At 48.8% G+C, this 24968-nt stretch overlaps 1 protein-coding gene across 1 annotated transcript in view; it reads right to left on the minus strand.

Annotated features, from left to right (window-relative positions):
• The window catches only part of SMAD6 (SMAD family member 6), a 73889-nt gene that overhangs the window by 38304 nt on the left and 10617 nt on the right, over nucleotides 1-24968 (minus strand). The window contains exon 3 of the mRNA XM_049777901.1: nucleotides 20245-20322. Within this exon, the coding sequence (XP_049633858.1) occupies nucleotides 20245-20322 (78 nt within the window). The remainder of the gene's footprint in view (nucleotides 1-20244; nucleotides 20323-24968) is intronic.

Raw genomic sequence — 24968 nt, forward strand, 5'->3', positions numbered from 1 at the left:
GTTTGCCTTGCACATGCTAACCTAGGACGGGCCATAGTTCGATCTCCTAGCGTCCCATAGGGTTCCCCCAAGCCAGGAGCGGTTTCTCAGAGTATATCCAGGAGTAACCCCTGAGCATCACTGGGTGTGGCCCCCCAAAAAAGGCAAAAAAAAATAATAATTTTTTAAAAAGTAGAAAAAACACAGAGCAAGTGCTGGTGAGAGCTAGATCGGCCACCCTACAATGCACATGAGGCCATGGATCTGATACTAAAAACCGGTTAAAAGGCTAAAAAACTGGGGCCAGAGCGATAACATAGCAGCAGGGCATTTGCCTTGCATGTAGCTCACCGGAACGGACTCAGATTCTATCCCCAACATCCCATATGGTCACCCAAGCCTGCCAGGAGTGATTTCTGAGCACAGAGCCAGGAATACTCACACCCTGAGTGCCACCGCTGGGTATGGCCCAAAAAACAAAAATGAACGAAAAAGGGTAAAAAGCTGTGGTTAGTCTATTTAATCCCTAGGGAAGAGGGCTTCCCACAAAGTGCTCAAGCCCCTTTCAGGGGCTGTAGCCTATATTCAAAGGAGGAAAGTGATGCTACTTTCAGTATCCAGAGTAGAGTTCTGGGAGGGGGAGACTCTGAGTTCCAGGGTCCAAGTGGGCCTTCTCAGAGCTACACCACCATTATTCCCCATCCAAGCTCTCTGCTCTCAACATGAACCCACCTCCTCCCCTCAATGCCTCACTCTGCAGTACATGGGGAAAGGCAGCAAGCACAGAACACAGCCAGCTCCTTCCCATTTGTGCAGAGTGCATGGAAGATTGTCTGACCACATGAATAGCCCTGGCTTGGGGAAGGTTAGGCCTTGTTTAGGAGCCATACCCAGCAGTGCTCTGTACTTACTCCTAGCTCTGATATCAGAGATTACTTCTGGTAGGGCTCTGGAGGTCAACTGGGGTGCTGGGAAGTGACTGCAGGTTGCTGTGTGTAAGACAAGTACCCTCTCCTCAGGAACTAACTCTTAGGCTCTCGAAATCAATGTCTATTTCACCTTTAGGAATGTCCTGGAAGATAACTTTTCCCCAAACCTTTTACTAGTGCAGTTGTGCCCAGCAGGCTTGAGAAAATGGCATCTTGGGGCCAGAGAGGTTGTTCAAGTGACTGAGCATATGCAAAACACACTCTGCATGTGAGAGACCTGGGTTCAATTCCTGACACCAGTGGGAATGACATCCAAGCACAGAGCTGGGAGTTGTCTCTGAGTAATGCCAGATGGAGTCTCAGATAGGAAAATAGAATCTTTGTTGAGTAAAAATCTCAGTGTCCTTCCTTATAAAATAGCTACCAGGGTGGCCATGCAAAGTACAAGATGCCTAGATAAACAGCAAATATCAGACTAAAGAGTCCTGTTTGAATGGCAGTCATATCACAAATTCTACCTGGAACACATGGTTTTGTTGTTTCATTTTTTTTTTTTGTCTTCTGAAATTCAAATACAACTGGACATCTTGGACCTTGCTGGTTTTATTTAGGGGGAAGAGGGTGGTGGTATTAAGGGCTTATTCCTGGCTCTATGCTCAGAGATCATTCCTGGCAGGACTCATGGTACACCCTATGTAGTGCCAGGGATCGAATTCAGGTCAGCTTCGTGCAAGACAAGTACTTTTTTTTTTTTAGCCCCGTCTTATCTCTCTGGATCTCGTTTTGGTTTGGTTTTATTCATTAAGTCAGGCTGCATCACGGTCCTAGATCCGTATTTGGGGATCAACCCAGGTGACAGTCTGTGAGACTCTGGCACACAGCCAGTGCCTGAGGGGGGGTGGTGGTTGCAAGCTCCCTTTTCTTCCTTCCTCTCGGGACCTTGTTTCAGTTCCGGAGAGACTTTTTTTCTCATTATGAAAAATTCCAAGCATTCACCAACAGCAGAAAGGACAGCAGCATGACCTCCCAGAACACGTGTATAATTGAGGCTGATCCTAGGAGTCAGGAGACACTACGTACACGCATGTGATTCAGGATGTAGCACCCACTCACGGCTGCACACGGACTACTGTTTGCTCACGGCCATGGAACGAGACTGGCTCCTTGTCTTCAGGTCAGATCAGCAAGGGTGCTGTCCCAGTTCTGGAGCTACCTAGATCAGGCTGACGCTGTGGGCCACCCAGTCATAGGTCTGAGCCCTTCTGGCTTCTCTCACTGGCTTTTCCAGAGAAATGGTCCTTCCCTGCAGCTAAGAGAGCAAGATCCCACCCCACCTTGGCCTGCTTCTCAGAACACAAGCTAAGCTAACACCACTCTGACTCCATCACCATTGAGACAGCCTCACGGAGTGTCCATGTCCAGTGACTTTGGACTGAAGTGTCCCCTCCGTCCTTGACTACATATATCTAAAAAAATTAAAATATATAGACCACTATGTTTTGTCTTCCTACCCTGATTTGCTCCCAAAGGAAGAGGCCCGTAGGGAAAGTTGTAACAACCAGCCGTGCCAAAGAACCCAGAACAGAGGCCAGCCAGGAGGGCACAATGCCATCAAGTCTGGCTCCAGCCCAGTCCTAGAGTCTGGATTGGCTTGGGTGGCCGGCGGACTCTGGTCAATCCAGCTCCCAACTCTTTTGTGTGAATCCAGGGCTCTGGGACTGTGTCCCAGCACCCTTGTGGGGACACTGCCAGGATTCAAGTGGCCCTCCGTTGTGAATGAGGCATGCCACAGAAAGACCAGCTGGCATGGCCATCTGCTGGCCAAAGCACTTGCCTGCCCTTCTGCCCAGATCCTAGGTAGGGGCACCAACCAGCTGCTGCTGCACTGCCAAGAGACCCACTACAGTGCTCAAAGAAAGCACAAACCAGCATAAAACACCAGAATCATGGTATTTATATGCCCAATGCGTAGGGTCCCTTCTAGTGGAATTCTGTAGCATGAAGTCTAGTTGCAATGTGGTGTCACCGACTCCCCTATTCCAGAACCTTTACTTCTTTTCCTAAATGTTTTGTTTTTGTTTTGTTTCTGCAACACCCAGCCCTGCTCAGGGGTTACTCCTGGCTCTGTGTTGAGGGGTCACTGCTGGTGGAGCACAGGGGATGCTGAGGATGAAACCAAGATCAGTTGCATACAAGTAAGTGCTTTTCCCGCTTTACTGTGTCTCTAGCCCCTGGATAACTTTTTCATCTGCTGCTATAAATCTTCAGTGAAAACCCCTAACACCAACTCTTGGGTTCAGAGAAAAAGTCAGGTTGCGGCACACAGCTTCTTTCCCTATGCTCACATCATTCAGAAGAGCCATGCTGTGTGTGTGTGTGTGTGTGTGTGTGTGTGTCTGTCTGTCTGTCTGTCTGTCTGTCTGTCTGTCTGTCTGTCTGTCTCTGTGTGTGTGTCATCCTCTTCCCCACCAACACTCGCCTCTTCTTGGTACTCAGAGCCATCTTCAGACACTCTGGAGAGATGCAGCCATTCTCCCTCCCCTACAGACTATGCAACTGCAACAGAACTAATGGGCTCCAGTTTTTTCCCCAGTCATGCCCAGACTCAGTTCCAAACCAAGAGTTACAAAGGCCTTTCAACTCCACACTCGGGGAGAGGTCAGCCAAAACCCGAATTTCTAAGCATGGTGCTTTGTGACTTTGAAAACAGCCAGAAGTGAACTGGCCACTTCAGAAGGGCACCGCTGGCAAGGAAGCCTCTCAGGCCTCTTCGTCCTTCCCTCTCTCACTTCCTCCAAGCATTCTGGGCTGGCAGTTTTCCCTCTCCAGACTGGAGCAGGGGTGGCTAGGCTTGGATATAGAAGACCTCATGTTCTATCATATAACGGGCAGCCCTGCCAAGTGCCTTGTCTCTGGGTTCTGTGAAATGAGGGTTCCTAAGGTAAGATCTAGGCTTTCTTCTAGGCATTCCATCTATCAGATGGGGTGCTAGGGAAGCAACCTTCTCAGTATATCTGATCCAGAGCTCCCCACAATTTGCCATCCTACCAATAGTAAACCAATACACAGGGCTGAGGGCACTAGCCCAAGAAGCCCACCTGGGTCCCTATAAAATCAATTCACACTTGGCTGTCTTAGAAATGACATGGGGCCGGAGAGATAACATAGGAGGTAAGGCATTTGCCTTGCATGCAAAAGGCCGGTTGTTCGAATTCCAGCATCCCATATGGTCCCCTGAGCCTGCCAGGAGCGATTTCTGAGCAGAGCCAGGAGTAATCCCTAAGCAGTGCTGGGTGTGACACACACACACACACACACACACACACACACACACACACACACAAAGAAATAACATGGCAGAGATGATGTCACCAAGAGACCAGAAGAGAAAGAATCTTCTACTTCCCAAGTCTCCCTTTCATAATGGATGCAAAACACCAAGAGCCATTGAAATCCTACATACAAAATGGACAGATTAAAAAAGATGGTATTTCTCTATCCTACTAATAAATAATTGAAACAATTTTTGCCAAAAGTACCAAAAGATAAAACCCACCCCATAAGTTATATTGATATCAATTGAACAATAACATGTAAGATCTGGATTTTGAAAACTATAAAATGTTGGTGAAAGAAATCAAAGTTCTAAATCTATGGCAGGATTATGCCGTCTTCATAGAAGGGAAAACCCAATTTGTCAAGAAGTCAATTCTCGGGAGCCTGGTGGCGAAGCAGTAAGGCGTCTGCCTAGCTGGCACTAGCCTAGATGGACCATGGCTCAATCCCCGGGCGTCCCATATGGTCCCCCAAGCCAGGATCGATTTCTGGGTGTATAGCCAGGAGTAACCCCTGAGTGTCATCGGGTGTGGCCCAAAACAAAACAAAACAAAACAAAAAGTCAATTCTGCCCAAACTGATCTATGGGACAATGAAGTCCTGGTCAAGAATCAAAAGGATTTTGTAGAGAAGTAAAAGTTAATTTTAAAATGAACTTGGATATGAAAGAAGTCAAAATAATTTTGAAAAAGGACTTATGTCCGAGAGCCTCAGACTTGCAGGTTGCAAACCTCAGTAGCCCCTAAACCAGGGATCCTCCAACTTTTTAAACAGGGGGCCAGTTCACTGTCCTTAAGACCATTGGAGGGTCTGACTCTAGTAAAAACAAAACTTATGAACGAATTCTTATGCACACTGCATATATGTTATTTTGCAATGAAGAAACAAAACAGATACAAATACAATATGTGGCCCGCGGGCCATAGTTTGAGGACCACTGCACCAACAGAATAAACAAAAGGGCCATCCTTTTCAACAAATGGTCAAACAATGACTGGGTGTATTAAAAAGAAACTACTAATAATAATCTAGACAATATACTGTACACAAAATGTAACTCAATTCATGTAAAACATGAAACTAGAAACTACAGAAGAAAACAATGAATTTTTTTGAACTTTGGGTTTGTTAAGAGTTCTTCAAATGATACAGAAAAGCCTGTGAAGAAAAGCATTGGTAAATGGGAGTTGAGGAACATTGTAAATTCCTCTTTCAAAGGCTCCACTAGGGTCAGAGTACAAGGGAAAGATGGTAGAGCACTTGCCTTGGATGTAGCTGACCCAGTTTTGATCCCCATATGGTCCGTCAAGCATCTCCAGGAGTAATCCAAGAGCACAGAACCAGCAGTAAGCCCTGAGCACCTGCCAGGTGTAGCCCAAACAAAAACATAAGCTCCACCAGGAAAATAAAGAGATAAGCCACAGACTGGGAAACAACTTCGAAAAACCTATCTTAGAATAGTAGCCCTCTGAGGCTGGAGAGATAGCATGGAGATAAGGCAGAAGATCGGTGGTTCAAATCCTGGTATCCCATATGATCCCCTGAGCCTGCTAGGAGCGATTTCAGACCATAGAACCAGGGAGTAACCCCTAAGTGCTGCCGGGTGTAGGCCAGAAACCAAAAAAATAAAAATAAAAATAAATAAAAATAAAGAATAGTAGCCCTCTTGGAGAGGGACACTCAAAACTCAGCAAGAAGCCACACTCCATTTGAGTTGCTGTGTTCTCATTTAGGGTAAGAAATTTCTCTACTCCACAGTACACTCCTCATCAGGGCCATCTGCACCTCAGCTCCCAGTGTACCATCTCCCCCTATTACATTCCACCCTGGACCAACCCAGTATTAATCCCGAGCATCCTATATGGTCCCTAAGCACCACCAGGAGTAATTCCTGAGTGTAAAGTCATAAGTAGCCCTGGGCTACACACAAATCCATACAGGCAGCCTGGCTGGCTCACCAGAAATTATTCTGAGGGAAAGACAAAAGGAACAGGAGGTCACTTGCTCTCAATTTGTTGACTACTTTGAAAAAGACAAAAATAGGGGCTGGAGCAGTGGAGCAGCGATGAAGTGCTTGCCTTGCACGCGGCTGACCTAAGACGAACTGCGGTTCAATCCCTCGGCATCCCATATGGTCCCCCAAGCCAGGGGCGATTTCTGAGCGCATAGCCAGAAGTAACCCCTGTGCCCCCCCCCCCCAAATACAAAAATAAAACTACCTAGAAATTAAATTGGTGGTTGCCAGCTACTTGGGGGAGGCAGGGCTGACTACTAAGAAGACTCCTAAGAACTTTGTTCCCTGTTTCCATTGGGTGATAGTATGCCATCACAGTCAGAATTCACAGAAGAGCACACCTTCCAAATGTGTTCCCCTCTGTCAACTGCATCTAATAAACCCAAACAAGCAGAACCAGCAAATGCCTTTCAGCCTCGGAGGGGTTGGCTTATTCTGAGTTCTTGTCAATGAGATGCAAGGCCAGTGGAATTTCTATCCTGAGAAGAAATGACTTCTCAAGGACACAAGCTCTGGGGTCAAAATGGGAGACAAAGGTGCCTAACAACTACACCCAGTAATTTCTGCCCTATGTGAGGGAACAAGTAATAACAGAATCTAACTGCAACTAAGGAACAGGAATATGTCTTAGCTGCTTTTTTTTTTTTTTTTTTTTGTGCTCAGGGATCACTCTCAGCAAATTTCATGAGATTATTAATGGAACTAGAGATCGAACTTAGGCCAGCTGCATGCAAGGTAAAATGCCCTCCCCAACCAGCTGTTGTCTAGGAGATCCATGTTTGATATTCAGATTTTTGCCACCATAATTCTGTGCTGATTGCTATGGAAGAGCCAGGAAGGGAAGAGGGTGGTCAAAACTAAACCACATCCTCCCGCCTGTAGTGAGCAATGCTGGATTCAAGAACCACTGGCTTCTTGATCCCATTCTGAAAGGACAGAAGGCTTGGGTTCTGCCCAGAAGGCATTCTCAGTCCAGCTAGGACAGTGAAAAATCAGTGCAGAGACAGTCCAGTGAAGGAGCTGCACAGGTACTGCATAGGAGTGGGAAGAAAGGAGAGAGGAAAGAGAAAAGAGAAAAAGAGGGAGAAAGAGGGAAAGAGAGAGAAGAGACAAAGAAAGAGAGAGACAAAAAGAAAGGGAGAAAGAGAGAGAGACAAAGAAAGAGAGAGACAAAAAGAAAGGGAGAAAGAGAGAGAGACAAAGAGAGACAAAAATCAGGAGTGGAAAGTCACTTGAAGTGGCAGCAGCCCAGAGGCCTTCCTGGAAAGGAGAAGCTTTCTATATACCTCAAAGCACCAGAGGCACCTTTCCAATGAGGGATGTGGAGGAACATGGGGCAAATTCTTACAGACATCTCTCCTACCCATCCCTGACAAAGGCAGCTAGGCAGCCTCAGCCTTGATGTTTCCTTCCAAAGAAATTCCCTGAGCCAAGGGGCCAAGAGGAGGTATTGGACCAGTAGCAGAGCCCAAGCCATGAATCAGCAGAACCCACGAACCCACATGTCCCACATCTGGACAAGAGGGATGAAGCTGGGTCTGATGGGATCCTGAGCTTTGCTCTCCTCTGGTTTTCATGGACCTGAGTTGGGCATGTCTGAGCCTTGTTTTTATAAGAGTGTCTCCCCTGCCCCAACATCCAAGACTGTCTCCCCAGTCTGCCACCTTTAACAGGCCTCCTCTCTTCACTGCAATGTCCTTGAGAGCGTGGCCCCTTTAATAAGTGATTTCCGTGGAAAGCCCTGGTAACTAGGTCATGAATCAGGCCTATAAACACCTCAAACTCTTCAAAGCACCCAGCAAAGGAGGGGTGGGTGCAGAAAGGATTCTCAGATGATGGCGTGCATGCAGGCCCCACAGATAAGTCACCCCCTAGCTTTGGGGACTGGAGTCCTGTGGGGGGGGGGGGAGGCTGGAGTCCGTGAGAGGTGTGTGTGTGTGTCTTTCCTACCCCACCCCTCCCAGAATGAAGCAAGAGTCCCACCCGACTCCCAAAAAAGATTCATAGCCCAGAGTGGCAAGCCAAACTCGCTGCTCCCAGGGCACAGGAATGTAATGTTTTGGCTACTGCTGAAAGGCCTCGCTTATTGGAAACACACTTCTTTTCCAATGTTTAGTTTCCTCTCCCTCTTCCCAGAGTGCCCTGCTTAGGGCCTTCAAAAAGGAGACAGAGCTGAAGGGGTATGAGGACAGGTAGGGTCCCAAGTTAATCCAAGTGTTGGGCTAGGCACCATCTGTGAGCAGACAGAGGTCCTGGGCACTTGAGGGTCCAGGATTTCTGAGGCCTCCCAACTTTCCACTCCTTCTTTCTTGCTAACCTCATGAATCACCTCCATGGACATGAAGTACATTGGGAAAGCAGGTTCCAGCACCCCTACGGTACAGCCAGGCCTGCTGATGATAAGCAGAGTAGAACAAGAGTGCTGCTATAGCAGGTTAAGTCTGACCCAAACCTGGGAGCTTCCCAGGTGCCCTAAGGATCATTCCAGTGTCTCTGTCCACCAGTGCAGGTTTGATGGCCCCAAATAGTTTAATTAAACTGTTCACCCCCAAGTGGAAACGAAAGTCCAGTGGGAAGGCACTGGTCTTGCATGGAGTCAAACCAAGTTCAATCCTAGGTATATCATAAGGTACCCCCTTTGGCCCCACCAGGACTGATCCCTGAGCACAGAGCCAAGAGTAAGCTCTTGAGCTCCACCAGGTGTGACCTAAAACATGCCCACCTCCACAAATAAAGAGGATAGGGGAGGCTAACCCCACCGCTAATTCACAGAGAATCACATACTTGCTGCAAATGAGAGACAGTCATGTCCTTCCTGGCACTGATCTGACCATAGCCTTTGCCACTGGGTGTGGGAACAAGGCACTTTAACCACCATCTCTTCCCTCCTCCCGGTCAGCTTTCGAGCATCAAATGTGCATACTGTGACCTTCAGGGCAGTCCCATACCACTTCATTCCCACCATCAGATGACACTGAAGGGACTATCCAGGGGACAACATGCTGCTAAATGTCCAGTGCCTAGAGAGGCACGAGGTACCACCAGGGGCAGATAAGGAGCAGCCACAGCCCAAGGGCAAGATGGCCATGCTCTGTTGAGACAGCTTCTCCATTCCCCTAAACATGTGCCACAAGTCAGTCATCTGGGAACTTCCCAACACCCTAGAGAGGTAGCAGATAGGATGCCTGCTTTGCATGTGGCTGACCAGGTTGGATCCCCCCATATGCTATAGTGCCTGAGCCTCACCAGGAGAGATCCCTGAGAGCAGAGCCAGGAGGAACCCTAAGCACAGCTGGATATGGACCACAAAATGTGAATTCAGAAAATGAAGGCAAAAAGACCTCATGTCCATCCTGTTGATGTAATGGCAGTTGAACTTGGGCACATCTCTTGGATACCCCCCACTGCAGTGACAGCTGAACCTGGACATGGCCTCTGGGACACACATCCCTTGTCAATCTGGGGATAAAAGGAAAGATGTGGACCTTTGCAGGGGGGCCCAGGATAGTGATAAAAGCAGCGCCTACTGATCCACAAGGGGGCCAGAATTAAAAGCACTGGAGAGATGCTGCCTGCTTTGTATCTATACCTTTATCTTTCTTTCTTGTCCCAGGGCCTCTCCCAGTCATGTCCATCTATCTCTCCCTCTCTCTCAGAATCCCCCTGGTGGGTGGTGGCACAGGTCTCAAACTCCAGAAGGAATAAAAAGTATACTTAGTTTCTCTTTCTCTCTTCTCTCAGTCCCTGGCAAGCGGTCGCTACATGTTGGTGTCCCTTGGTGGGCACAAGGTCCCGCCTGCCAGCTACACCCCACAGGCCCCTTCGAGCCTTGCAGCTTCGGGCCCTGGCAGCTTTAGACCTCTACAGCCTTGCAGCAGCCGAGCAGCAGCCAGACTTGCAGCCTACTGTAGGTAATCTGCAGCGAGGGATTTCTACAAAATTCTACAAAATATGTGACGAAAAATGTAGGCAAAAAAATCTCTTGGCCATCTCCATCTCAAATGCCTTTGGCACAGAAGCCTGACCTTCTTATAAGTTCTTCCAGATCCTGAATACACAGAAGGCATTGGCCAAATTGCTCTGCCCATGGACCAGTTTCAGGATGGGGAAGGCAGGTGGTACCTGCTTGGATGCAAGAGGCCTGGATTGAGCCAGACTCTGCCCTGCCACTAGGCTCTGCCCTGAAGGTCCTAACCTTCATCCAGAGGGAGGCACTGACCACTAAAATACAGCCGGATAGCCAGGTGAGTGGAGACAGACCATCGCCCCAAGTGCCTGGACCCTTTCAGCCTTTCCTAAATCCTCTCTTAGGCCATCAATAGAAGAAACCCCTGTAGCCAGGCTCCCCCAAGCAAGGGACCCTGTGTCTCTCTGTGAGACTGGGCATCCTGGCGGAAATCACCTAAGACTGTCCCGCAAACTAATTATGCATCCACTGCAGCCCAGGTCCTAAGCTGTGGCTCTGTGCCTACATCAAGCCCCCAAGCCTCACTCCCGACGTCTGCCCTGGAATCCTTTGCTTTGAAAATGTGCCCGCTTCTCTCATGAACTAGAAGGCAGGCCTGGGTGTGGCCCCACATGGCCCCTTAGCCCAAAGTAGAATGAGGATTCTGGAGAACTTCACAACTTCGAATAAAGACAGGGATGTAGCACCTCTAACTAGACAGCAGGTAGGGCAGGCGACTGCAAACCTGCACCAAAAATATGAACAGGGGTCGGAGAGATAGCATGGAGGTAAGGCATTTGCCTTGCATGCAGAAGGTTGGTGGTTTGAATCCCAGCATCCCATATGGTCCCCTGAGCCTGCCAGGAGTGATTTCTGAGCATAGAGCCAGGAGTAATCCCTGGAGCGCTGCTGGGTGTGACCAAAAACCAAAAGAAAAGAAAAAGTGAACAGGCAGAGCCTAGGGAGGAAGAGTTCTGGGGACTCCCAAGCACACACATTCTGAGGGGCTGGCCAAAAAGGACAGTTTATCCACAGACCTGCCTACCAGGTGCCTGGTTCACCCTATTCTGCAAAGAGATGGCAGGACGCCAGATAGCCATGTAGCCTTGCCCAGCATACTTCATTGACCACAGCTGCCAGCAACCTTTCCCTGTGCCCAGTATATCCAAACCAGCACCCACAGCATGATACTCTGCTTTCCCATGCTCTGCCCAAGACAACCCAAATTAAAGCAGCTTCTAGGGGCCAGGAAAACAGTGCAATGGGAAAGGAAGGCACTTGCCTTGCCTATGACCAATCCATGCTCAAGCCTCAGTACCATACAGTCTCCCGAGTCCCACCAGGAGTGATACCTGAACACTGCCAACTGTGGCCCAGAAACCAAAAACCAAAAACCAAAAGCAAAGCAAAAAGAAAAAGTTTCCAGGCTCAGGAGGCATTCAATAGCAACTTCACAGTTGGGTGACACAGAGTCCCATCCCCAGCCCCGCGCAAAGAAATCAATCCAGCAGCTTCCACACTCCCACCTCTTCAGCTAAGGATCAGTTCAAGTCTCCTCCATGAGTCGCCCCACAGTCTGGGTCGGTCGCTTTGATGTCTGTTCCAGTCTGTTCCAGTCATGAGACCTCTGTTCTTCCAGAAACTTCTAGCATGGGGTGAGACAAGCACCCACCCCCAGGTCATCATGGCTGCTGGTCCACAGAGGTGCCAGCCCTCAAGGCCTCACCCTTTCTGGCTGGAAGTGCCAGGCTCTGGTCAGGACTGAGAGCTGCCTAGGGGGAAGCAGCCAGGTGAAAACTGGGAATTTTTTCCACCAAGGGCAACTGGAAAAGCAATGTCTCACCACCGCTTCCCACAGTGGCCAAGGGCCATGGAGGGAGAATGTTTAATATAAAAACATCTGACAAAGTACCTTCGGGCTATATTTTCTGCATCAAAGGAAGCGTTTTTGGCAAGCACGGTGGTGCCCTGACAAGGAAACTTTTAAGTGTGCCTCCAATTGTTGGAGATGCAGGGGTTGGGGGGTGGGGGGAGGGTGCCAGCAGGGACAGCAGTAGGCAAGCTGTGAGTCTAGCAGACAGATGGCTATGATTAGGCTGGAGGCAACCAAGTGCATTTTCTGGAATTTCAGGTCCCCTCAGAAAACCTGTGGGTTCCCTGGTGACAGAGGTGGGTAGCCCCAGTAATCAGGAATTAGTTAGGGGCCAGGCTTCATCCACAGCCTTTGGGCCCTCAGCTTCTTCTCAGAGGCACCGGGGCCACAGGAATAACAGAAGAATGGGAGCCGAGAGTGCATCTTCCTGGGGTGCAGATGTGACAGGCCACACCTTGGACAACCCTGCAGAGGCTTCTTTGCGTGCTGCTCTAGTCCAGAGGTTTTGTTTTATATTTTTGGTTTGTTTTTTTTCTTAGGTCACACCTGGAAATGCTCAGAGCTTTACACTCATGAACCACTCCGATGCTGTGGGGGGGACCATGACATGCTGAAGATCAAACCCAGGTTGGCCAGTTATAAGGCAAATGCCCTACCTGCTTCACTATCATCCTGACACTTCAGTTCTTTCTATCAAGACCACTTTGCTAGCTGGGGCAGCACTGGTAGACACAGACCTGCGTGTGTGTGACCCCAACATTACGTGGGGAACACGTACCAGGAGCACTGGAGCAACCACAAGAGTCTGGGGAGGACTCCAATGACAAACACAAGCCAGTTGCTCTCTAAGTGGGATCATTCCCTATGAAAGTACATCTCTATTTTTCTCTGGAATCTCTCTGCACTGGGTGACACTCTCTCCCTTCAGTTCTCGACAGGTTGGGCCCTGTGCTGGGGACCAGTCCAGAACCACCACCTTCCTGATCAAGCTATCCTATGGTCCTCTGGCCATGACTGAAGGGGTCTAGCATAAGTCCCATAAAAGCTGCCTCATGTGAATCCCTATTTCAAAGATGAGGCAGGCCGACTTTAGCCCTGCCAATACTATCATCTGAACTGCCATCATCTGTGTCTGGGGAACTCTGAGGCCACACGGTCACTTCGTGCCTCCTCGGTGAACTCGTCTGAGAGCATACACCACCTGCTTCACAGCCCAGAGAAAAAGAGAGTCCCCAAGACTGGAGAAGAGGGAGAAGACTGGAGAAGACTGGAGGCCTCTGCTGGGCCAGCCTCTTTCCAGAAACTCACTTGGTTGGCCTTATCCATCTCATTCTTCTAGTCAATTCTCCCCAAGGTCAGACCTAGTAGACCTAGTAGAGCCTGACAATCCCTTTGCTCCCTTTCCAGAAGATTCAATTCAAGACAATCGGACTACAACCACCTTTTCTCCTCTTTCCCCACAAATACAATCTTTTTTTTTTTTTTTTTTTTGGTTTTTGGGCCACACCCAGTGATGCTCAGGGGTTACTCCTGGCTATGCGCTCAGAAGTCGCTCCTGGCTTGGGGGACCATATAGGACGCCAGGGGATCGAACCGCTCTCGTCCTAGGCTAGTGCTGGCAAGGCAGATACCTTACCTCTAGCGCCACTGCACCGGCCCCACAAATACATTCTTTTTTTTTTTTTTTTTTTTTTTTTTGGTTTTTGGGTCACACCTGGCAGTGCTCAGGGGTTATTCCTGGCTCCAGGCTCAGAAATTGCTCCTGGCAGGCACAGGGGACCATATGGGGCGCCGGGATTCGAACCGATGACCTCCTGCATGAAAGGCAAACGCCTTACCTCCATGCTATCTCTCCGGCCCCTACAAATACATTCTTAACACACCTTTTGCTTCTAGTCACTTCCCCTTCCTTAAGGGGGCTTCCTTCCATCTTGACAGATTATCTATATTTTCTGGTCCTGCAAAACCCAACTCAAAGTCACTTAGTCACTTACTCTTGGAAGCTGAAGAATGCCCTGTTCTTGATTCCCTGCTAGCATTGGGTCTTGCCCACATTTCTGAGTGCTGTCTAGCTCCACCCTTCCCAATCAGCTCCTAGCATGGAAAGTCCATCTTTCTTCACTTTGTGTCACCTGGCATGGGTGCGAAGTAGATCCATCTACTGACTGGCTACCCCAAATAGGGAACAGTCTGGACATACAGCAGCCTTCAGTTTACCCCCATTCTAGCCCTCAAGCTGGAATGCTGTGGGATGTGGGGTCATGGGGAAGCTGCAAGACACATCTGTGTCCCATCCCTATCCATTCTTTTCCCTGTGCTTATCTCAGTTTTGCTTTCGGAAAATGAGCCCCTAACATGAGCAGAAGTTCCAGATATCTGGATACACTGTAAGGCCCCAAAGCTGGACCCACCCCTCTATAGAAGCACATTGAGGAACCCCCAGAGGAAGGACTGGGTGACCCCAGGGATCACTGAGCACAGATCAATACTGTGAGGGACTCACCTGATGCTATGAGGTCAGGAAGGTCCAAATCCAGACCAGACCTCTCTGATTACTACCCAAACTGCAGGTCAGCCAGACCTCTGACCCAGCACATCCAAGACAGTGTGTTCCCTGGTCCACCATGCCACCTTTGCTCCTCACCACACCTACCCAGCCTCAAACACTCATTTCGGGAAGCAGGGGGCATTGATACACATGGAAGAGGTTTTCAGCATGTTTATAATCACTTTCTTTAGAGGGAGGCCATCCCCGGTGGTGCATAGAAGTCACTCCCAGTGATGCTCAAGGCACCAGATGATGCAGAAGACAATATCTGGGCCTCCAGCATACATAACATGTACTCAGTCCTTTGTATCATCACTCAGGCCTGACACAGGAAAGTTTTAATAAAAGAAAGTCCTATAGTTCGTTGAAGTTACAAAAATGCAGTACTGACCAGCGACATAGTCCAGAGATTAAGAATTTCGCCTTGCACGTGGTAGACCCTGATTTTATCCACGGCACCACATATAGTTCCCTGAGCATCACCTAGAGTTGCTGATGAGAACAGAGCTAGGTGTGGACCAAACCCTCCCCTCAAATAAAAACAAAGAACAGCAGAAGCTGATGCATGTTCCACAGTCTCAAGTGTGAGTTTGCATATGAAATTACTTGGTGTAAGTATGAATTTACATTATAGTGGACCTCAGACCAATCCTCCTGATCCCAGGATGGCAGGCCGGATATGGGCCATCCTCAGGGCCGTGCTAGACTGTAGTCTATCCTGCAGGCCAGAGCTCCCCAAGGGCTGAGTGTCCAGTACAGAACATTGAAAATTCATCCAGCAGGACCCTTTTTGTGGACCTACCTGACTCATTCTTTATTTTTTTACTTTTTGCTTATTTTGTTTTAGGGCTACACTCAGGTGGTTAGGGGACCATATTTGGTGGCAGGGATTAAACCTAGGTCTGCCACGTGCAATGCAATGCTCTGGCCCTACATAATCCCTTCTTAAAAGGTCAAGAGAAAGCACATGACTTGCATGTGTAAGGCCCTGGATTAGATCTCCAGTACAGCATGATTTCCCCCATCCCTGCCGCCAAGAATACCAGGAATAACCCCTGAGCACTGACCTGAAAGCAGCCCTCAGCACTGTTGTGAGTGGCCTAAATCCTCTCTTCCAGTTCTCTGCCTCATTTCTATACTTCCCAGTCCTTCAGAAAATCCTTTGGATGGGGTTGGGGTTAGAGTGATAGTACAGAATGCATCTAACCCGGGTTTGATTTCTGGCACCTCATCTGATACCCCAAGCACTATTAAGAGTGATTCTTGAGTGCCAGGAGTAAACCCTAAACATGTCCAGATGTATCTCCTCCTCCCCCCAAAACAGACTTCTCTGATAACTGGTTCTGTACCTCCAGACCTCTGCACCTGTTATTCTCAACCTGGGAATGTGTGACCCAATCTCACCCCCTCGGCAGACTCCCATCTGTCCTACGTAATTCAAAATGGAGGGGTCAAAGGGAGTACAGAGGTAAAGGCACTTGCCTTACATGAAGCTGACCTGAGTTCAGTCCTGAGCACTGCATAAGGTCATCTGGTTATCACTGACAGGAGTGATCCCTGAGCACAGAACCAGAAGCAAGTGCTAAGCACCTACCAGGTATATTCCAAATCCTTTCCTTGTAGATAGATAGATAGATAAATAAATAAATAAATAAATAAATAAATAAATAAATAAATAAATAAATAAATAAATAATAAAATAACTTTGAGGTCACCTCTTCTGAGGAGTTTTCCTGGCACCTCCCAGCATGTGCAGGAAGCAGTGACATTTATTGTTCCTGTTTGTGTCTCATTCTGCCTGTGAGGACCTGGTGGGACTTCAAACAGTGAGGAAGGGAGCATGCAGCAGCCCAGACCCTAAATGAGCAAGGAAACCAGAGAACCATGGAGCTGAAGGCTTGCCAGTAAGGAGCCCTGGTTTTTGGGCCACACCCAGCGGTGCTCAGGGGTTACTCCTGGCTGTCTGCTCAGAAATAGCTCCTGGCAGGCACGGGGCACCCTATGGGACACCGGGATTCGAACCAACCACCTTTGGTCCTGGATCGGCTGCTTGCAAGGCAAACGTCGCTGTGCTATCTCTCCGGGCCCGAGCCCTGGTTTTTAATGTTGCCCGAATCCCACTGGACTCTGGAGAGAGCCTGGAGTTCAGTGGGAGTGCTGACTGCCCCTCACCTGGCCATGACCCAGGGAGCTCTGGTTTTCAATCTGGACCGATATGGAGAAGAAAGCTTCAAGTCGAGGCTAAGCCAGAATGGGCTGCAGGCCCACTGTCCCCCCACCCCCACCTCCCGTGTCCTTGTCTTTTCCAGCTGTGACTGAGCCTTGAAAATCCCCTGCCATTCCCCAAAGTGCCCTCAAATGCAGAACAGGAAAGTGGAACACAGACTTCGGAACTGCATAAAAATAGCCAGTTCCAGGCCAGAAGCTGTGATTGTCATTGTATGAGACGAACGCAAATAGGGGGAGTGGGGTTCCCCTTGCCTCGGAAGAGCCAGGTTCGGGGAACAGCCAACCCTCAGGGCCACTGGCTGATGCTGTCTGGGGCATTCTGAGAAGTTTTTACAGTCCATATAGTGAGTAGAGGCCTGGCCCCAACACTACCCCACATCCCGATAAGGCCGATGCCCCAAGCATCCTCATGGTCACTCTCCCTGCCTGGCCTCACAGCTTGGGGATGCTGGGAGCTGGTCAGGGTCCGCTGGCTCCAGGTACTGGAAGGGCAGCACATGGCTGGTACCGATACCACAATCCTGGTTGGCTGTTCACTCTGGGACAGCCCAGGCAGCCGTGAGCTAACACCTCACCTATAGATGAGGGGTGTGGGGGACAGACAAACACTCCAAAGTGTCTCACTGGGATGCAGTGAAGAGACAATGAGAGGAATGAGACATCCTGCAGCAAGGGCAAGGTGGTATCAGTAAACATCTGTTTTCCATCCTTGGACATAACACTCCCCCACCAGATGGGACAGAACGACAGTACACACAGTAGGTCAGGCACTTTGACTTGCATGTGGCTGACCTGGGTTCAATCTCCCACATGCCTTATAATTAATTTCCCAAGTCCACCAGAAGTGATCCTTGAGCACAGAACCAGGACTAAATCCTGAGCATCACCAGATGTGGCTCCCAAAACAAGAAAAATAAAAAATCTTCCCCCGCCCACCCTCACCTTCCTAATTCCATTCTCAGTTGGCCTAGGGCAGAACCCTTCACTACAGCTCTATCCACCCCAGCTGGAGCCCTCCAGAACTTCCTCCTTGGGCTTGTGCTCCAAGTAAACAGCTATTCCCCCCAAATCTGTGGGCTTCCAGGACAGGACAGCCAGGACCCACAGCTCTAAATCCTATGAAAAGAATCTGGAGTCCATGCTGGGGGATCCATTCGCTGACAACCCAGAACTCAAGCAAAGCTTGCCAGACCTGGGTCCTGCCATGGGCTACCATTTACTTTTCTCCCAGTTCCCCCAGCCCCTGGAATCCTACAGATATGGAGTGTCCAATTCTCTTCTTTAAAGCACGGGATTCACTCGCAGTCAAGGGTAGCCACTGGGTTCTGTGGGCATTCCAAGCAGACCCACTGGACTCCCAAGGCAGCCAACCCTAACAGCCCCAGATCTGAGGGAATGAGCCATCTGCAGAAACTTGGGACACTTCTTTCTTGATAGCTATCTCTGATGACCAAGATCAAGAACTAGGTCTTTTTTTGGTTTTTGGTTTTTGGTTTTTGGGTCACACCCACAGAGCTCAGGGGTTACTTCTGGCTCCACACTCAGAAATCGCTCCCGGCAGGTTTGGGGACCCTATGGGATGCCGGGATTCGAACCACTGTCCTTCTGCTTGAAAGGCAAACACCCTACCTCCATGCTATCCCTCTGGCCCCAAGGACTAGGTCTTTTAAGTCCAGGAAAGGTGCAGATACCTCCACCGGAGTCAGTGATGGCCAGGGGCACCCAGGAGCTCAACTAACCAGTGATAGATCCACCTAAATTAGAAAACACATCCTGAGGGCTGGTGGGGAAACACACTCACACATGCACAAGTATCTAGAAGCTTCTAGCTTCAAGCCTACCCATGACACCCCACCACAAAGACAAACACTGGTTCAAGAGATGGTTTTGTGGGTTGGAGAATGTGCTATGCACGCAGGAGGTCCAGAGTCCATTTCTGGCATTACATTTCTGGCTCAGTCTCCTGAGCAACCTCTTGGAGCACCTCCTGAACCAGTGGTCCTCAAACTATGGCCCGCAGGCCACATATTGTATTTGTGTCTGTTTTGTTTCTTCATTGCAAAATAAGATATATGCAGTGTGCATAAGAATTCGTTCATAAGTTTTGTTTATAGAGTCAGACCCTCCAATGGTCTGAGGGACAGAGAACTGGCCCCCTGTTTAAAAAGTTTGAGGACCCTGCAGGAGCTAAAACAGGAGCGGTCCCCACGTAATTCCACACACATATGGCCCCAAACTAAAACCAAACACAATCAAGTTACTCAGCTCAGGGCTTCTCACACACCCCAAAATGCTTAACTGAGTTGTGTCAAAAGGCAGAGAAGAAAAGCACATGAGTCCCAGGAGCAACCAGCAGCCATTGGAAGCAAATAGGACGAAGTAAAGCGAAAGCTCAGAACTGGCACTGCCCTAAGTATAAAATGTGGCACCTTCTCTCCTCTCTGGCCTCCACTATCCAGACCTGATACAGACAGGCTCCCCACGGCTGTGGAGTATGGGTGAAACGAAGGAGGCAGTATCACCCTAAGAGGCACCAGAATTTCCCACAACACTTGTGGGAAAGACATTCCCGATAGAGCACAGTGGCCTGAGCTACAAGAAGGCTGCACGGATTGAAGCTGTGGTCAAACACCCAATTCTGCTGGATGCTGCAGTTGCTATGGTGATGGAGAACCGAATGCACAGAGGCCCAGTAGTGACAGTCCAGGTTCAGTCATGCCCAATGAGAAGCTCAGAGGTTGTCAGTCCAGCCAACCAGCTTAGACATGGGTCACAAACCCCACAGGTACGCCTAACATCCGACCCCCACACTCAACTAACTTTGGCCACAGGTCCTTCTTGAAACTCAGTACCCCCAAGTCACTACCACCCTCACTTCAGAAGGAAAGGCCCCCCAGGATGGACTCTTCACTGAAGTGGGGAGATGTCTTAAACCAGGGTCCTCTCTGCTTCTGGGCCCAGCAGACAGGGCATTTGGCAAACCTGGCCTGCTACAGTGCCCCCAGCCAACCCTGCCCTCTATTCCTTTCATACTTCAATTCCTGTGACCCTTCCTTTGTCTTCCATGGAACATAGGACAGAGGGGAGGCCAACAAGAATAATGCACACAGACATCCATTTCACTGCCCATCAGTGGGAATGAAACCGAGCCTCTAACCAGTTCCATGAGGACACCTGGCCCAAAGACAGCTGCAGGTGACAGACATGGCACCAAAGAACTCCTCCAGTCCCAGTCTCAATACCAAACTGGCCTTGGTACAATGGCAATCCCATGTGGATGAGAGAGGGGAAAAGGAGAAAAATCACAAAGATCTTCAATCTCTGCCTTCATATGCCCACTCCACCCACAATGATGATAGGTGTCATGAAACGCCAGGAAGATGGACCCACCTGAGAAGTCCCCCGGAGCTGTGACGAGGGAGCCGGTGGCCTCTGTTTCAGTGTAAGACAATGTGGAATCCGATAGATCTGGGGGAGGAAGAGAGAGGGGATTTAGTAGGTGTTTCCTTCCCTCCTTTCTCATGTCCCTACAGTGTCCCCAAAAAGGGGGCTGGAGCAATAGTGCAGTATGGAGGGCACTTGCCTACATGTGGCCGACCTGGGTTTGAACCCTATCACTAGTCCCCTGAGCACTGTCAGGAATGATTTCTGAGTCAGAGCCAGGAGTAACCCCTGAGCACTGTCAGGTATGATTCAAAAAAACAAGATAAATACATGAATAAATAAACACAAGTGTCTGCAAAGGGCAGTGCAGCACTTACAGTTCTCACAGCCTGTCCCCCAACCCCATCCCCCACTCAAAGGCAGGAGTGTGGCCATTGCTGAGATTTTTCTGAAAAAAAAAAAAAAAAAAAAACAAAACACAAAGCTGCTGCACTGCAGCCCTCGAACCCCAAAACGTGTCCCATGGCTCTGACCACAGAAATCACCCAAGTTCAGGACACAGAGCAAGTAGCAACTTGGAGCCTCCTCGGATAAGGTTAAATTAAGCCCCGAAACAATTCATAGTTGCCGTACTTAATTACAACCATTAAAATTCTTGAATTCGTTCCTTCTTGCTTGCTTGCTTCCTTCCTTCCTCTGGCTGGTGCTGGGGAAACTGTTTTAACAAGTTACCAGCCAGCCTCATTCTGTCCTGCTTACACCCCTCTAATTAAGGGCTCAAGCAGTTGCTCCCAGATTAACTCCCCTCCTCCACTCCCTAATACTCAAACATGCAAGGCCTGTTTTCCTACGCTGCTTCTAAGCACTTCCTAGGGCCTGCATTATTTGTGTTTCCTCCAAGTGCTGGCCAGCTAGATGGGGAAGGAAAATTCTGCACTTTTTTTTTGTTTGTTTTTGGGCCACACCCGGTGCAGCTCAGGGGTTACTCCTGGCTCTGCCCTCAGGAATTACTCCTGGAAGTGCTCAGGGGACCATATGAGATGCCAGAAATTGAACCCATATAGGTCACGTGCAAGGGAAGTGCCCTCCCCCCATGCTGTACTACCGTTCAAGCCCCAAAATTTTCTTTAAACACTGAGTTGCTGCTGACCTGACAAACTGATGCTTTGGGGGCAGGCGAGCTTGGAAAGGTTTCTTGGCCTGTGCTTAATAGGATGCTATCCCTGGGAAGAAAGAGGCTTGCCCGGGACTCATGAAGGATATTCCATGAGACCTGGGTGTTGTTTTTTTTTCACACACACAGCCCCATCCTCCCAGCAGAACCCACTTCTGGGCCAGCCCAATCTGACTCAGGAGAACCTGAGTTGGGAATTCCTGGGACAAAAACAGCCTCCGGAGGCCCCTTGTAGCTAGAATTCCATTCTCGGTCCTGCAGGCATTTTTTCCTTTTACCACATGGCTTAGGGAGCAGGAAGATGAAACATTAACCAATGTGGCCTCCCCCCTCCTGCCAGATGCAAACTGGGTGTTCTGGGTTGTATTTTGTTTTTCAGTCTCATGTGATCACAGAGCCTTAGAAGTGAACTAACTTTCTGTTTATGAAAAAGCAACAATGCAAGGAAAAGAAAATAATACAGGGGCTGGGGAGGCCACTCAAAGGGCTGAGTACATGCTTTGCATGCAGGAGGCCTGGGTTTGATACTTGGCACTGCTTGGTACCTCAAGGGTACTGCTGGAAGTGAACCCCAAGCACAGACCTGGAAGTAGCCCCTGAACATGACCTGATGTGACCCCAAAAGAAAAAAAAAAGACTACAAAAAGTAACTGACTATTTATTGGAGCCAGACAAAGTTATCTGCTGGTAATAGGCTAAGAAGAAAACAAGAACAAATGAGAAACTTCTTTTTAAGGAAAAAAAAAAAAAAAAAAAAGAATAGTGGGGGCCAGAGACATAGCCCAGCCATAGGCAAAGCCTTGCACGGGGCCAACCCGGGTTCAATTCTCAGCATCCTGAACCTGTCAGGGGTGATTTCTGAGTTCAGAATTAGAAGTAACCCCTGAGCACAGCCGGGTATGGCCCAAAAGCCAAATAAATAAATAAATAAATAAATAAATAAATAAATAAATAAATAAATAAATAAATAAGGAGGGGTCGGAGAGATAAAATAGTGGTGGGGCGTTTGGCTTGCATGCAGCTGATTCAGGACAGATGGTGGTTCGAATCCCGGCATCCCCTATGATCTTTCGTGCCTGGTAGGAGCGATTTCTGAGTGCAGAGCCAGGAGTAACCCGAGTGCTGCCGGGTGTGGCGCAAAAACAAAGCAAACAAACAAACAAAAAAAAAAAATAGTGGAGCCAGAAACAGAGTATAGAGGTTAAGGCACTTACTTGCCTTGCATACTCTGGACCTGATCTCTGTCAGGAGTAATCTGAGTAGGAAACCAAGAATAAGCCCTGAGCGCCATTGGGTATGACCCAAAACGTAACAACAAAGAGTTAACAGTGGAGGTAAGAGCAGCTGGGCTTAATCATCAGGGCCTAAACACTAAACATAGAGCAAGGTCTGAGCACCTAGCATTGAACAGGTCTGAGCACTGAGCACCACGCAGGGGCATACTGATCATTAGTTGCCCAGTCCACACTGGCAGCCAAATAGGGCCTGGAAAAATAGGGCCATAAACAGAATCTGCAAAAAAATCACCACCACAGCCTGAGCCTGAGATGGGATAAAGTCAGTACATGTCTTATATGTACTGGTTCCGGGTTCCCTACATAGAGGGCTCACAGGTATCACCCAAGAGGATCTCCCCAAAATAAACAACAATACACTGAGGACCTAAGTGGGTACTTCTTTTCGTGTTTCCTTTCTGTAATAATGCAGATTTCTGTAATAAATGCAGATCCAACTCAGGGTTTCATATGCAAAACATATAAAGCCTTCTCCCTGGCCTTCTCAGTAGGAATTTCCTAACAGTTTTGCTTTTGTGTTTATTTTTTAGTAGGTTTTTTTTTTAATTGAGTGGAAGAGGAGGATGTGGAGATGGTGCCCAGCAGTGGTCAGTAGCTATTCCTGGCTCTTTGCTCAGGAGACAGTATATAAGTGACAGGGATGGAACCAGGGTTGGCTGCAGGCAAGCCCTCCCTGCTATACTCTCTCCAGCTCAAAGGTTTGCCTTTAGTGACTAAAGTTCCCAAGGAACTCAGCATCCACAGTCTGGCTGCCACTTGCCATTTAGAGAGTGGCATCACAGGCTGTGCCATCTTCAGGCACATTTATGGTGCTGACAACTGGCAGGTCTGAGATATTCAGGAGAAGCAGAAATGACAGACCCACTCTTCCTCACTGAGCCTGACCCCCCAGCCCCCTCTATCCAAGTCAAACCCCTATGCCAGTGCTTCCAGTGAGGGTCTCAGAGGCTTAAGTTTAAAATAGGAACACTCAGGATGCCAGAGAAATTGTACAGTAGCTAAGGCACTGCTAGCCTTGAAGGGGGCTAACCTAACATCGAGCCCTATCCTGAACACTTAAGTTAGAAGTAATCCCTGAGCAGTGGCAGGTATGGGTCCCCTCGCCACCTAAAAAATGGGTGGGGGCACAGAACAGAAAGGTGTTTCAATTGGCAGAGGACACGCCAAGCATGTATGAGGTCCTAACCATGGCCCCTGGCTCCCTATGCCCTGCCACCACCACCCACCTCGGGAGTAGCCACTGTATAAAAAAGGAACAGAAAGAATATTCCAAGGTCAGAGCCATAGTACAACAGGTAGGATGCTTGCATTGCATGCACCCAACCTGCCGGGGCCCAATTCAGCATCCCATCTGGTTTGGTCCCCTGAGCACTGCAAAATATGACAACCCCCCAAAAAAAGAACATGCCAACCTTGGTCAGGAAAATGGAGCTCCATGTTCAAGTCCCCCCTCCACTGATATGAAAATCAAGGAGTGCCCAATATTTCTGCAAGGTGCTCAAGAGCAAGAAGTTGCAGCTTTTCAAAATGCATTGAGCCGGCTCTGTGGCCATTCACAAACACACAGACTACCAGAGACAGGTGAACCATGGCTGGGCTCCAAAATTGCTTTATGGTGGACATAAAGATCCAAGTTTGAAATATGACTTTCAGAGACCTGTCATTTGTCTTCGGACATTGTTTTGGTTTGGTCTGGTGTGGTTTTGGGGCCATACTCTGATGTGTTTGTGGGGTGTATTCCTGGCTCTGTGCTCAGAAGTGACCCCTGACAGGGCTTAGAGGAGTATGCAGTACCAGAGTTTCAAACAGGGTCAAAACAATTGTGGCTACATGCAAGGCAAGAGCCTTTTAACTCCCTTCCTAATTTCTGAACACTCTCCTTTTTGTAAACCACCTCAAAAATTTGAAAGATCCAAGTCTTAGAGAGCTAGTACAAGGATAAGGTACTTGCCTTGCACACATTTGCCTTGTGGTGTTCAGGGCTTACTCCCGGCTCTACACAGAGATCACTCAATCCCTGACAGTATGGTCATTATGGTCACCTGAGCACCTTAAAGCACCTTAATGCCTTAGAGATGCTCCCCCAAAACAGAGAGGAGATAATACAGTGGGTAGGACACTTGCCTTACATGCAGCCAATCTGGCTTTGGTTCCAGATATCACTAATTGTCCTCTGAGCACTGCCAGTAGTGATCCTGAGGACAGCTAGATGTGATCCCCAAAAACAAAACAAAACAAAACAAAAAAAGAATGCCAAAACA

This window comes from Suncus etruscus, chromosome 1 (genome assembly GCF_024139225.1).
Source record: "Suncus etruscus isolate mSunEtr1 chromosome 1, mSunEtr1.pri.cur, whole genome shotgun sequence".
Classification (NCBI taxonomy): Eukaryota; Metazoa; Chordata; class Mammalia; order Eulipotyphla; family Soricidae; genus Suncus; species Suncus etruscus.